The 15,025-nt window shown below is 46.6% G+C and overlaps 1 protein-coding gene across 8 annotated transcripts in view; it reads right to left on the bottom strand.

The window, feature by feature from the left end:
* Nucleotides 1–72: 72 nt before the first annotated feature.
* The window catches only part of DCTD (dCMP deaminase), a 39,534-nt gene continuing 24,581 nt past the window's right edge, over nt 73–15,025 (bottom strand). For 6 of the 8 annotated variants that reach the window (XM_023554999.2, XM_010595631.3, XM_023554998.2 and 3 more), the window contains 3 exons: nt 4,906–5,022; nt 3,429–3,525; nt 76–2,150 (listed from right to left, as the gene is read on the bottom strand). In XM_023554999.2, coding sequence (XP_023410767.1) covers nt 2,072–2,150; nt 3,429–3,525; nt 4,906–5,022 — 293 coding nt within the window. In that variant the 3' untranslated portion in view covers nt 76–2,071. Of the gene's footprint in view, nt 2,151–3,428; nt 3,526–4,905; nt 5,023–5,820; nt 6,539–15,025 lie in introns of those variants that run through there. The other 2 variants (XM_064273550.1, XR_010318788.1) reach the window with 2 other exon arrangements.

Below are 15,025 nucleotides of genomic sequence, written 5' to 3'. Positions count from 1 at the left end.
ACGCAATGAGAAAAACTGGGACAAAATGTAAGCTAGTATCAAAGTTTAATAAATAAATTAGATGCTCACTGGCCCCTAGACATATTTAAGAATGCAATATAACAATTACACACTCCTTGCTAACAACCTACGTTTTCTGTCTTTATCTTTACCGATTTCCTTCTTGGTGGCACAAACGGTTAAGAGCTTGACCACTAGCCAAAAGGTTGGCGGACCCCCCATAGGTGCCTGGCAATCTGCTTCCTGGAGTTCACAGCCTTAAAAACCCCATGGAGCAATTCTACTTTGCAGACATGGGGTCGCCAGGAGTCAGAGCTGACTCGACGGCAACTAACAACATTGCTTTCTTCTACGTACACGGTGAAACCCGTCAGAGCCAGAATTCAGCCGGCCTGCCTTGTTTTTCCAGGTCTCAGAAGCCTGACACAGTGAAGTCCTACCACCTTTCTAGAGCTGGTTTTACTGAGAAATGTTTGCGTTTTCCTTCTCTAACAGGTTTCCACCTCACACGCGTTCCAGCTTTCAAAGGTTTTATTTTGTCTTAGGCATTTTGGTGCAAGGGGTTTGGAGGAGATTAGAGAGAAATGAAGAGAGAAAAGAATAGAGATTTAGGAAGAGAACAAGGTGACAGGGTGGCAAGAAGAGACAGCATTGGGGACTGAAGATTCCGTAAAGCCTTTTCTTAGCTTTTTAAATCTAGTCCAGACACAAGCATCACCCATGACCCCTGGGGAAACCCCATGGCATTAGTATCTCCAATTGTTCTCTGAGCATTCAAACGTGTAGTGTGTGTCACAAACAACTGACATGAAGAGTTAAGCATATACTTATAAAAATGGACACACTTCAGCATGGTAGATTTTAATAAGGTTTTAATAATATTGGTAATGAGCCAAATTACAAAATGCCCTAGAATATGGAGTATAAAACCTCAGAGACAAAATAAACATTCACAAAAATATAAGAACACTTTAAAACAGTAATAATCTTTAGGATAAAGAAACCATTTTCTCAACAAAGGTGCTGAGCATGTTTAATAAAAATTAAATGAGATTAAAAATGAGGCGCACAGCAGCACCCCGGCTCTGGGTGTTTAGGAAGTGCCGTCTGTGCTTATGAAGGCGCTGAGCCAGGAGCACAAATGAGGTCCCAAAGCCAATACGCCTGGACTAAGCCGCCTCCAGGTGGGCTGAATTCCTCAAATCTCACTTACAGGATAGAAATTTATTTATTTTGTGGTTGCAGGGCAGCCTTGGAAAGGAACTTTGTGTTGGCTCGTGAAGGAACGACAAGTTTCCATGCAGAGAAACAGGTGGACGCCCCACCCCTCCCGTCCACTCAACCCCAACAGCCACCGCTGCAGGGCGTGGCCTGGGGGCGCATAGGGCTCTCCTCCAGAACACCTCATTATTCACATCAACTAAATGTGAGAGCTCCGTGTGACAAACAAGTCAAAAATAAGAGGCAAAACCAGGAGACCCCACCCCGCAAAGGGACAACACAGCGCTGCACTGCATGTGGACGGGTGACGGGCACACAGTGAGCACCCCTGGCTTGGTGCCACTTATCATCCTCAGGACAGGCTTTCTGGTTGGGTGGGGGGTCTTCTTAACCCCCTACACAACAGATAGTTTAACGCTACTGTCCTTTGGGCCCTATCCCCCCCGTAGAGCACTACGTTATGCTTCATTTGGGCCAGAAGTTCTAATCAGTGTGTCTGCTCACCCCCGGTAAGAACACAACAGCAGTCATTTATTTGTCCTTCCACACACCCAGTGGTTGTGAACAGTGGCTGCCCCTTGGCAGAGCCGCTGGCATCCCAGCAGGCGGGGGGCAGCGGCGAAGCACCCTCACCCAGCCCTGTGTGACGGCCCAGAAATAGGTTCCATAAATCAGCAGTTTAAACAGATGCAGATTCCATGTGACAAGAGAGACAGGGAGGAAGGTCTGAGGCTTTATAGTCCTTGGCTGTGTACTCTTGCTGTACCGGCTATTGAGAAGTTGCGTGTAACTTCCAGGTGAGAAGCATTAGCAGCTTCTTAGAAGAGGACAATCCCAGTCTTCTTGTAACTCACTGAAGCTTCTGGCTCGGTCTGCTGTTAATTGAATCAAAGTCAATGACAATTTTGCTGCACTTTGGCGTGAATTTCCTAAACATGAAAAAAACAAAACGTAGAAAGATAGTATCTGGTGAGTAGTTAAAACAATTTGTTTACTTTGGCTTAACCTACATTTTCTGTAGGAAGAAAACACCTCCTGGGATTCACCGATATCTTCTCTCTACAGGAGCCAATTATAGTGCTCCATACTGAGAGAAACATGGGCCAGAAAAGACTGGGACAAAAAAGATACATGGCATTGCTTGGGTTGTGTGTTCTTCGGCTCTCTAAGTTCATGAAGTATTGGAGAGTTAAAGGATTCCTAACAAGTTAGCTGCACAACATGACATCCGATTATTAGTTTTCCTACCAGATTTAACTTATTTTCTACAAAATTCTGCAGCCAACCTGAAGTGGCTGGCTTTAAATCAAAAAAAATTAAATTTGCTTTTGCCTCTAGTACATAGCAAAAGAAAACTAGCTTTACTGAGGCGTGATTTTTAAAATCACATCCTAAAAATGAGAAAGTAAAGCCCCTATGCTTTTTACTTATTGATGAACCTTCTACAACAGTTGAAAATATTTGGTGACTAAACATATTCTTTTAAAAATCAGTGAACAGAAGATTAGGTAAATAATTTGGACTTAAAGTCTCATAAGGCCCAGCAGTTTAGTTCAAGAGATTCGTTACATATAAACTCTATCCCTAACAAGGAATACAACAGGGGAAGCCCGTTCACTATTACGATAATCCCCCGTAGACCCCAAAGCCTGAAGAGGAACTGCTTTGTTAAGCTTTACAGTCTGAACAGAACCTTCCACCAGCATCAAAGGTGGTTAAACTTACTTGCGAGTGAAACGTATCCCGAAATCCTTGCCTGGCAAGGATCATCATGGAAACCTAAAGGACTTCAAACCTGAACCTAAAATGAGGCTGTAAAAGAATTCCTGGTGCGTCAACTGCAGCTTGCTTTCATCCTAAATTTTCTACGCTGGAGTTGTTACCTGTGCAAGGTTTACAAAGGTCTAATGCTAATATTACACAACCTGTGAGTTTTTAAATTCCCACCACTAGAATAATTAGTCTAAGCCCTGGAGAGTTACTGATATTAAAGTATGACCGTTAAGCAGATTGTCTTCAGTTACTTCTCTCGCTGGCCCTCAAAATCTATCCCTAAAATAGTATTTCACTTTGCATTCCATCAAATTTAAAAAGACACTCCTGAATGTGGAAGCCAGGCATCACAGTTGAAATCAAACACCATACAAGGTCAAACATGGTTCTTCGCACTCTTTCTTCCACCATTCCCCTGACTTCTTCCTGCTTACCTGAACGTAACCCCGGCCATATCAAACAAGAGCCTGGCAGCGGTTGCCTCTTCACTATCGTGGTATTTATCAGACATGAAAATTACCTCTTTGATACCTTAAAAGGTAACAACAGAACTCCATTAGTACGTGAAGGAAGTGCAAAGCCACGCAGAAGCAGATGGTGCCCTTGTAGGGTCCGTGATTAATTACCTCTTCAGAGTGTGCTTGCAGATGACGTCCAGTTACCGAAATACATATCTGCTGCTCTCTAATACCACAGAGGGCAGGTTATATTTAATCTGCCCTCCAGTCTTTATGGATTTTTTTTTTTTTTTAACAAACGCAAAGTGAAAAGATGTCAAGTAGTCAAGCCTTGATCTGATTACCAAACTTTCGTTACTACAGGCAATCAAATATTCTCCATTCACAAGGCAACAACTCTTAACTCGAGAGGCTAGTGGGGGGAGTGCTGGCAAGTTCCGAGAGATGTCCCACCGAGCTCCCAAGAATGGCTCTGGTGACGAACACAAACCAGCTCCATGGACAGCAGATGTTTCCTTTTCCTGATCCCACCAGGCAGCCAGCTCGAGGGCCAGGACTCAGAAGGGCACATAAGCCACCAGTCCCAGGTGCAGGCTGCCCCTCCTCCAGCTTCCGAGGGAAGCACAAGGCAGTGGGCACTCAGAGACCCATCACACTGCCCAAGCGCCGGTCACCGCCTCCACCTTGGAGCCGGCCTCGGAAAACCCTTCAAGGATCACGCAGCAGCAAAAGGGATCCCACGATACGGGGAAATGCAGGCCTTTCATTCTGCTACCACCAGGTCTCTTCTGCACAGAGATCTATGCAGCTCGTGATAAACAGCCGCCTTAAACCACACATTTGGCTACACACAGTAAGTGTTTAAATCTCTAGCTGAGAGTTTTATGGAGATAAAGTGTAGCTGAAACTAAGATGTGACAGTGTGAAAAAAGGTGACATACTCAGAGTACAGTAGTGTAGATTTATGGGAACTGTAATAAAAGAAAAGCCCAAAGCAGTACCATTTAAGTCTTAAGGCGTTTATATGCAAAGACATTCAGATCTCCAAATACCTACCATGTATTAGATACAAATTAAAATTTCATAGACAGACTCCCAGCTGACCTTGTTTCTGACAGAAGTTCCTTTCTCTCCCTCCCCCTAATCTGTGCACAATATGTCAGAGAACAGTAAATTGACAGTAATTATATGCAAGGCTGTGTTGTTTTTTGGCAGCTTGCAGTTTAAGAAGTTGCAAACTAAATTAAAAACATGCTAAGAATCACAGAGGATGCAATTAGTCTTAGAATACCTGGCACCATTCAAAAACAAAACACAGGAAATATCTTGCAAAGCTGATAGTGCAATTAATTTAGATCTAAACAATAGCAATTTAAGATCAAACACATCTGTGAGGAGCTGCTGCCGAGCAGGCGCATGCAAACGTGACAAATGGCAACAGCCTGGCTCCTACCTGCCTGGATGATGAGCTTCGCACATTCATTACAGGGGAACAAGGCCACGTACATGGTGCAGCCTTTCACATCGGCCGAGTTTTTGTTCATGATAGCATTCAGCTCGGCATGGCACACTGTGGGTTTAAAAGAGAAAGGAAGAAAAACCTGGACTGTGGTTCAGGAAGAATTTACCAAGAGTTTCAAAGCTTTCCATTCCCCTGTCTGAAATAACATATAATAGACTCAATTAAGAAAAAATTTACAAATGGCAAGTACTGACAATACTAAATGAGGGCCAAGTGGTCTGACTGGGCTGGCAATTAGCAGCACAACCCTTAACGGCAGTAGCTCTTGGTCTGTAAGCACCTAGGGCAGCCAGGAGGGGCCAAAGTCAACTATCTTCACCCAACCTAAGCGTAGCCATAGCTCACCTGCTCCACAAGGCCCTGGGGTATTGAATATCCATATAAAATGGCTCATTTGTGTGTGGATACAAACACACAGGGATATCAGCTGTGGCTCTTAAGAGGACATGGTGCAATTTGAAGAGCAAGGGAATCAAAGTCAAGCTGAGCACTTCTATCTGCAGTGGTATGCTTCAGCTCCTAGTTCTCAGGCCACATATACACAAGAAAAAACTGCAGAGCAGGGCCAGCCGTTTGTCCTCACAGGAAAATCACTCATCCATTAATGACAAAGGAAATTGATACACCAGCCCATTCTACCAACGAGGCCAAAACGGAGACCGGGTCATCCAGCCTGAACTCAGGGTTAAGCGGATACCTTGCTCTCTCTCCCCCAGCTGTCAAAGCCAGCCCATCCTCCTGGGCCCGGTTTGCTCGGTGCTGCCACCACCTAATCCACCGTGGGCTGGCTCTGCTCCTTGCAAGGAAGCCTTACTCACAGCACTGACTTGGTTTTGAATCACATACCTGCTGTGTGAGATTTCCGCAGTGCCATCTTTTCTGTTTGTGAGGTTTCCGTATTCCTATCTAATTTTCTGGGTGTGTTGTCTCAAAAGCTCCATCATAAGCTACTCATGGCAGTGATGCTAAAGCTTGTCTGCACGCTGGAATCCCCTGGGAAGCTTCCAAAACACTGATGCCTGTGTCCCACGCTCAGAGACTGCAATGGCCTGGCTGTGACCTGGACTTTGGACGGCTTAGGGGCTTCCCCAGGTGACTGTAAGGTGCTGGCAAGTTTAGGAACCACTGCCTTATGGGTGCCTTTGGCATCCCCGAGAGGGTTCAATGCATGCTATGTACCTGGGTTTGACTCCTGGCCAAGGCACCTCATGCAGAGCTACCACCGTCTGTCAGCGGAGGCCCAAGTGCTGAACAGGTTTCAGCAGGGCTTCCAGGCTAAGATGCACCGGGAGCAAAGGCCCAGCTACTTCTGAGAATCAGCCAGTGAAAAGCTATGGATCCCAATGGTCCGATCCACTTTGTTCCACTGTAAAGGGGATCACCACGAGTTGGGGGGCCGACGGATCCCAACGGTCCGATCCACTTTGTTCCACTGTAAAGGGGATCACCACGAGTTGGGGGGCTGACGGATCCCAACGGTCCGATCCACTTTGTTCCACTGTAAAGGGGATCACCACGAGTTGGGGGGCCGACGGATCCCAACGGTCTGATCCACTTTGTTCCACTGTAAAGGGGATCACCACGAGTTGGGGGGCCGACTCCACGGCAGCCGACAACATGCACACAAGTGTGTTTATTAATATTTGTCAGATAAAATAACAAACGGCCATCTGGCCATAGTCCTAATCATCCCAAACACACAGAATTGTACATACAGGACTTTCAGGGTCTCCCACAGGCAGTCCAACCTCCGACTTAACACCTTCTTCCCAGTTGTGAGACCTTCAGCCGCTAGCAGCCTGAACTGCTGGCTCCCAGACATTATAGCTGAGTCACTCAGTCAGTGGGCATTTACTGCCTACTCCAGGTCACACAGGATAAAGGCCTGGCACACCCGCCTCACCCACTCCCTCCCCATTTTCTGCTGGAACCGCAGCTGTCTGTGTGTGCTGGGTCCTGCGGCAGCTCGGTGGTGCTGCAGGCAGGAAGCAGACCTGGAGCCCTTCTCAGGATGCCAGTAGTGCTAATTTTAATCCAGGAATACCAAGTGTTAGGAGACCTTCACCAGTTAACCAGTTGCTGTGAAGTCGATTCCAATTCATGGTGACCCTGCGTATACGGCGCAGAATTGCTCCAAAGGGTGTTCAAGGCTGTGACCTGTCCGAAGCAGATCACCAGGCCTATCTTCCCAGGAGTCTCTGGGTGAATTCGAACCGCCAACCTTTCAGCTAGTGGTCGAGAGCTTAACTGTGTGTACCACCCAGGAACTCCTAGTCACGTGTAAAAACAGTGTCTGGCACTGCTGGAAGATCTAAAGAAAAAAAAATAAAAATAAAGAAAAAAAAGCTGCATTTAATCAACTCATAGTCATCAGAGAATCCTCCTCACAGGCCGCAGGGGGACTTGAACCAGGCTGGCCTAACCCACAGACCCCGAGGGCACGAGGACCAGGAAAGAGAAAGGCTCTGGGGCTCAGGAAGGCACCCAAGGCCAGGAGGGCACTGGCCTCAAAGTGTCCCCTCTGTCCCACCACCTTCCCTGCTGATCAAGATGTTCTGAAGCTGGCTTAACACTGCTGTGTTCAAAACAATTAGATGCAATTGTTTCTTTCATCTCCCGCTTGAGGGCAGAGACCAGGCTTCTTTTCTAAGTCCCCTAGAGCCCAATGTGGTACGGGTGTTACATATTTACTGAATGAATAAAGGAGGAAATACAGATTCCAATTATTGATGGGAAATACAGCAAGTCCTCTTAAATTCAAATATCAAAACCACGCTTTCCCACATAATAAATATTTTTTGATGCCGTTTGTATTAATATCCATAACTACAGTTTCCGAATCTGTTACTACTATACTGTCCTCTTTTGAATCTCTAAAAATCTTCACAATGACTCCAGCAATCTTCCTCTAATTCAGCCGAGGCAGTCTGGGGCAGGATTTAACGTTGCATGTCTTGATTCATTAATGAAAATTACCCTGTGAGATGGATTCTCTCGGGCAGCATCTGGCAACTCCGGGTATAAAGGCTGCTTTACAGAACTAACACACAGGGTTATAAGCAGACTTCTTCTCTCTTGACTACAAAATCACAAGATGAAAAACATACAGATTCTTATTAGAGAAAGATGAGGTCTGCCGGGCCCTGTGAACACCTGAGGGTCGGTGTGGGACCCAGGCACACATAGACTCTTTAGAAGAACAGTTCACGATTCCATGTTTTCCACACAAGATGGTGACAAGAACCAGACTCAGTGCTTATCACCCAATCCTGATTTCTGCACCCTTCAAGTGTGGACAGAGCAAACACACTCTCCCCCCAGCCTTCTCCAGAGCTCCTCAGCCCGCCAAGCCATCTGACTGACACCAGCATCCCCAGTCCCACACAGGCCCTGGGTGATGCAAACTGCTAATGTACGCAGCTGCTAACCCAAAGGTTCAAAGTTTGAGTCTACCCAGAGGCATCTCGGAAGAAAGGCCCAGCAACCTACTTCCAAAGAATCAACCACTGAAAATCCTAAGGAACACAGTTCTATTCTGACACACACGCGGTCACCAGGAGTCAGAATCCCTGGTCCCACATCTAAGGGGTTGAGGGGAGAAACCCCAACCTGGACCCTACCCCCTTATTCCCACCTTGTAACTCCCATGGTGTTGTCTGTCCAGGTCTTGAAATCTAGACTGGCCTTTGCCCCTCAGTTTCAAGATCTCCACAGGCTCCCAGGCTCTGACAGGCAGCTTCCCCTCCAACACTACCTTGCATCTCCCTTTAGTCCTGATCCATCTGAACAGACCCTACTCCCTCACACTTCAGGCCCCAGACTGTCATCAAGAGAAAACTGGACAGACTAACTTGCAACTATCCATTTCATTCATTTAATACAGGTCAGAGTGAAGTCTGGGGACTTACTCACCTGGACTGGCCATCTACACGGACTAAATAACCAGGTAACTGCCACATCTGCTCCAGGCCACAAAGCACGGTCAGGACAGAGACGCCTGGCCTGTGACAAGCTTGTCCCCAGCCCAGCTAGCCTGACCACCACCAAGCCATCCATCCCCCCATCCCCTTATCCTCACTGCCTCTCTGCAGCCAAGTAAAGTCAGCAGGGGTTCGAGTCCCAGTTGCACCACTTAGAAGCCATGACCTCTGACCCATGTTCCTTCAGCTCCCTCAGTGTGCAGGAGTAACACTGGCTCTCAGAAACTGCGTTTTCAAATAAGTAAAGGCAATTTAAAAAACACCAAGTGCATCTGATTTGTAGTTTCTTCCTGACGTTTCTGATTTCCTCCCTCTACCCTTCTTCAAGAACGAGCTTTCCCTAACAAAACAGAAGTCTCCTCTTCTATCACCAAGGGCAAGGCCCTGGCCCTCAGCCCCAGCTCTCACTCGCACCATCTCCGACAGGTGGCCTCTCACTGCTCGGTCTGCTCTGTTTAAGCATGTCTGCTCACTCCGTTCTAAAGAGGCTTTTCCAGCGTTTTTGGTCCCATCTCTCTTCTTTGTTTCAAGATGCAATTAACCTGTCTACAACTACTGTTCTATTTTTTTCAGTAATCACCTCCTGACTTTTTATAATGCATACATAACCTGTTTACTGCTAGCTGCCCTCAAGTCACTCCCGACTCATGGTGACCCCATGCACAATGGAACGGAACACTGCCTGGTCCTGCAACATCCCATGATCAGTTGTAGATAGAACTGCTATGATCCATATGGTTTTCACTGGCAGATTTCAATTTTTATTGTGCTTTAAGAGAGAGCTGACAAATCAAGTCAGTCTCTCATACAAAAATTTATATACACCTTGGAAACCCTGGTGGCGTAGTGGTTAAGTGCTACGGCTGCTAACCAAAAGGCTGGCAGTTTGAATCTGCCAGGCGCTCCTCGGAAACTCTATGGGGCAGTTCTACCCTGTCCTATAGGGTCGCTAAGAGTCGGAATTGACTCGACGGCAGTGGGTTTGGTTTTTGGTTTATATTCTCCTAGCTGCTCTCCCCCTAATGAGACAGCATACTCCTTCTCGCCACCCTCTATTTCCGCGTCCATTCAGCCAGCTTCTGCCCACCTCTGCCTTCTCATCCCCTCTCCGGACAGGAGCTGTCCACATAGTCTCACGTGTCTACTTGATCCGAAAAGCTCACTCCTCACCAGTATCATTTTCTATTCCATAGTCCAGTCCAATCCCTGTCTGGAGAGTTGGCTTTGGGAATGGTTCCTGTCTTGGGCTAACAAAATGTTTGGGGACCATTACCTCCGGAGTCCTTCCAGTCTCAGTGAGACCATTCCCAAAATCCCAGCGCCCTCGAGTCGATTCCGACTCATAGCGACCCTATAGGACAGAGTAGAACTGCCCCAAGACCATTAAGTCTCTTTTTTTATGAGAATTTGAAGTCTACTTCCCACTGCTCTTCTGCTCCTTCAGGGATTCTGTTGTGTTCCCTGTCAGGGCAGTCATTGCTTATAGCCGGGCACCATCTAGTTCTTTGGTCTCAGGCTGATGTAGTCTCTGCTTTATGTGGCCCTTTCTGTCTCTTGGGCTCGTAATTACCTTGTGTCCTTGGTGTTCTTCATTCTCCTTTGTTCCAGGTGGGTTCAGACCAATTGATGCATCTTAGATGGCCACTTGCTAGCGTTTAAGACCCCAGACGCCACTCTCCAAAGTGGGATGCAGAATGTTTTCTTAAAAGATTTTATTATACCAATTGACCTAGATGTCCCCTGAAACCATGGTCTCCAAATCCCTGTCCTTGCTACGCTGGCCTTCAAAAAGTTCAGTTTATTCAGGAAGCTTCTTTGCTTTTGGTTTAGTCCAGCTGTGCTGACCTCTCCTGTATTGTGTGTCATCTTTCCCTTCACCTAAAATAGTTCTTATCTACTATCTAATTAGTGAATACCCCTCTCCCCTCCTCCCTTCCCTCTCTCGTAATCATCAAAGAATATTTTTTTCTCTGTTTAAACTATTTCTCGAGTTCTTACAGTAGTGGTCTCATACAATATTTATCCTCCTATAACTGACTAACTTCACTCAGCATAATGTCTTTCAGGTTCCTCCATGTGATGAAATGTTTCATGGGTTCATCATTGTTCTTTACTGATATGTAGTATATTCCATTGTGTGAATATACCATAATTTATCCATTCATCCACTGATAGGCACCTTGGTTGCTTCCGTATTTTTGCAATTGTGGACAATGCTGCAATGAACATGGGTGTGCATATATCTGTTTGTGTAAAGGCTCTTATCTCTCTAGGATATATTCCAAGGAGTGGGATTGCTGGATTGTATGGTATTTCTATCTCTAGCTTTTTGAGGAAGCATCCTTGGCAGATTTTTGGAAAGACTGCCAAGCCTTTCTTCCCAGTCTGTCTCACTCTGGAAGCTCTGTTGAAACCTGTTCAGCATCACAGCAGCATGCAAGCCTCCAATGACAGATGGGTGGCTGCACCTGAGATACACTGGCAGAAATTGAACCTGGGTCTCCCACGAGGAGGGTTGGAATTCTGACACTGAATCACCACTGCCTTCAAATAACCTCCAGTTTCCTCAAAAACACTGTTTTTCTAACTTAAGGTAGGTCACAACATCAGTTTCATGTTTTCCTGTACAATGAAATGGACGAGAAGGGGAGAGATCAGAGTACATCACACATGACAAGGCTAATTACTGTCTCTAAAAACTGTTTCAGGTGTAAACTGTTGTCTTAGTCATCTAGCGCTGCTGTAACAGAAATACCACAAGTGGATGGCTTTAACAAACAGAAGTTTATTCTCTCACAGTCTAGTAGGCTACAAGACCAAATTCAGGATGCCAGCTCCAGGAGAAGGCTTTCTTTGTCAGCTCTGGAGGAAGGTCCTTGTCATCAATCTTCCCCTGGTCTAGGAGCTTCTTAGGGGAGAGACCTTGGCTCCAAAGGACAGGCTCTGCTCCCGGTGCTGCTTTCTTGGTGCTATGTGGTCCCCATGTCTCTCTGCTTCCTTCTCTCTTTTATATCTCCAAGGAGATTGGCTTAAGACACAACCTAATCTTGTAGATTGAGTCCTGCCTCATTAACATAACTGCCGCTAATCCTGCCTCATCAACATCATAGAGGATTTACACCACAGAGGAAGATCACATCAGATGATAAAACGGTGGACAATCGCACCATAATGGGAATCATGGCCTAGCCAAGCTGACCCATTTTGGGAGGGGCACAATTCAATCCGTAACATTCCACCGTTTGCCCTCCCCCCGCCCCGAATTCATGTCCTTGTCACGTATAAAACACATTCACCCCATCATATCATAGCAAAAGTCTTAAATCAACTTCAAGTCAAAAATCCAAAAATTCCCTTTCTTCTGTGAAATCTAGAATACAAGTTATCTGCTTCCAAAGATACAATGGCAGAACAGGCAGAAGCTAGGTATTTCTATTACAAATGGGAGAAACCAGAGGAAAAGAACGGATAACAGGCACCAAGCAAGTCAGCAGAACACATTACATTAGCCGTCAAGGCTTGAAAATAATCCTTTGTTCTCTGAGACCATATACACAATGGCCTAGACTCTAGGTATTAGCCACACTCTCGATTCTGAGTGGAGGCCCCTCAGCCCTGGGCTTCAGCTCCACCTTCTAGGCCCACTGGGACAGCAGCTCTGCTTCCTCCCTCAGCTTTGGGCGCACCATTCTCCCAGTCCATCTGAGTGGAGACTCCACCCTTTGAGACCGAGGCAGGCAGCCCTGCTTCCTGTATTCCTTGTCTCTTCAGCTTCTGCTTCCGGGTTCTGCAGCCTCTGGGCCCTGGGGCTTCAAGCCCTGGGGGCAAGTGTTCCAAAACTCTTCGCCTGCTCCAATAGGTGCCTCTGATAAGTGCCTAGAGGCACCCTACTCTGCCAGTAAATGTCCTCAGGAAGGCACTCAGCTCTCTTGCTCCATGGTTGGCAAGCCTAGCCTCACCGATAAGTGCCCGAAGGCACCCCACTCCAGCAGGAAGCCTCCCGTGCACAGGCATTCAGCTCTCTCACTCTGTGGGTCAGCTCCGGCACTGTCTTGCCCTGGTCTCCTGGTTCTGCCGCCACTGCTGTTTTTCACCACGGGTGCTGTCTCCAATATAACAGCTCTTCTTGTTTCCTTCTCAGTCCTCAACAGAATTTTCTTTGACGTCCATAATTCCATCAACAGTCTCTTCAAGGCACTTGAAAACTCTTTGGCCTCTATCCATTCAGTTTCAAAACTGCTTCCACATTTTAGCTATTTGTTAGAGCAGCACCCCACTCTCCCGGTACCAAATTCTGTCTTAGTCACCTAGTGCTGCTGTAACAGAAATACCACAACTGGATGGCTTTAACAAACAGAAGCTATCCTTTCACAGTCTAGTAGAATTCAGGGCACCAGCTTCAAGGAAAGGCCTTCTCTCTCTGTCAGGCCTGGTAGAAGGTCCTTGTCATCAATCTTCCCCTGATCGAGGAGATTCCCAGGTGCAGGGACCCCAGGTCTAAAGGAAACACTCTGCTCCTGGCGCTGGTTTCTTGGTGGTATGAAGTCCCCATGTCTCTCTGCTCGCTTCTCTCTTTTGTATCTAAGAAGAGACTGGCTTAAGATACAACCTAATCTTGTAGATTGAGTCCTGCCTCATTAACAAAGCTACCGCTAATCCTGCCTCAGCAACATCACAGAGGTAGGACTTACAACATGTAGGAAAATCACATCAGGTGACAAAATGGTGGATAGTCACACAACACCAGGAAACATGGCCTAGCAAAGTTGACACACATTTTGGGGGGGCACAATTCAATCCATAACAACTGTGTCTGTTGTGTCGCCATGTAAAAAATATAAAAAGTCTGAGAGTCACTCACTACTCTATGGAAACCTGTTAGACTCTGCAATATGCTGGTGAACGTTTATAACCAACTACTGGGGGAAAAAAGCCCAGATTTGTAGAGACTGCTGATTTTTTGCAGTGTAAATACTCCACCGTGGCCATTTTCAAGCTCCCAGCATGACATCAGGCACGGGTGGAAAGAGGTGCCCACAGTGGCTCTCATGAGCCAACAAGAGCCAGCTCCCACACACTGCTAGATGGCCTCATCGCTACCAAAACCTGAAGTCTCTTTGCGGTTGCATCTCTGGATCCACCTGTGCCCCGGCCCTTGATTAGTGAACCGCTCTCCACTCCAAGTGCGACAGTGGTTCAGTGGCAGAATTCTTGCCTTCCTTGTGGGAGCCTGGGTTAGATGCCCAACCGATGCACCCCACGTGCAGCCGTCACTCACCCATCAGTGGAGGCTTGCGTGTCACTGTGGTGCTGACCTGTCTTCAGCAGAGCTTCAGGGCTAAGATGAACTAGGAGGATCTACTTCTGAAAACCAGGCGGTGATTTTCACAATGGTCCAATCCCGTTGTGCATGGGGTTGCCATGAGTCTGGGGCTGACCCAACAGCAGCTAACAACAACTCCACTTCACAACCTCTCTGGATCACCAGACCCTCGGGGTTCTCCTACTTCTCTGCTGGATCCTTTCCTTCTCCTGCGTTTGTGGCCATTTTCCACAGCTCGATCCTGGTCTTCAATTTTTCTCCTATAGTCACAAACTTCAAGAATTCATCAATTCATGTATTCTCAGATACCAGATCTATTTGTAAAACCCTGAAATCTACATTTCTAACCCCGTTTCCCAGATTCCCCTCAGACCTTTTCTTCCGTGGCCTGGGCTTCTCTCTACCTTGCATCATTACATTAAACACCCTATTGATATTTGACAGCATTAAGTTAAATAATATTTATTCTTCTCTGTTGTTGTTAGGTGCCACTGAGTCAATTTTGATTCATGGGAACCAGAGGCAACAAGGTAGAACTGCCCCATTGAGTCTCCTCGGCTGTAATCTTTATGGCAGCAGATTGTCACATCTTTCTCCTGGGTGGGTTTGAACAGCCAACCTTACAGTTAGCAGTTGCAACCTCAGCAAGAGCTACAAATACACCTGAGTACAAAAACTAGCCAAGTAGGAATGTTAGTGATCTTGTCAGTCATCTTGAGATGAGCATAGTTTTTATACTCATAGTAGG

Source organism: Loxodonta africana, chromosome 21 (assembly GCF_030014295.1).
Source record: "Loxodonta africana isolate mLoxAfr1 chromosome 21, mLoxAfr1.hap2, whole genome shotgun sequence".
In the NCBI taxonomy this organism is placed as follows: Eukaryota; Metazoa; Chordata; class Mammalia; order Proboscidea; family Elephantidae; genus Loxodonta; species Loxodonta africana.
Note: the sequence above shows the minus strand (reverse complement) of the source record. Positions and strands in the feature narration are given on the sequence as shown.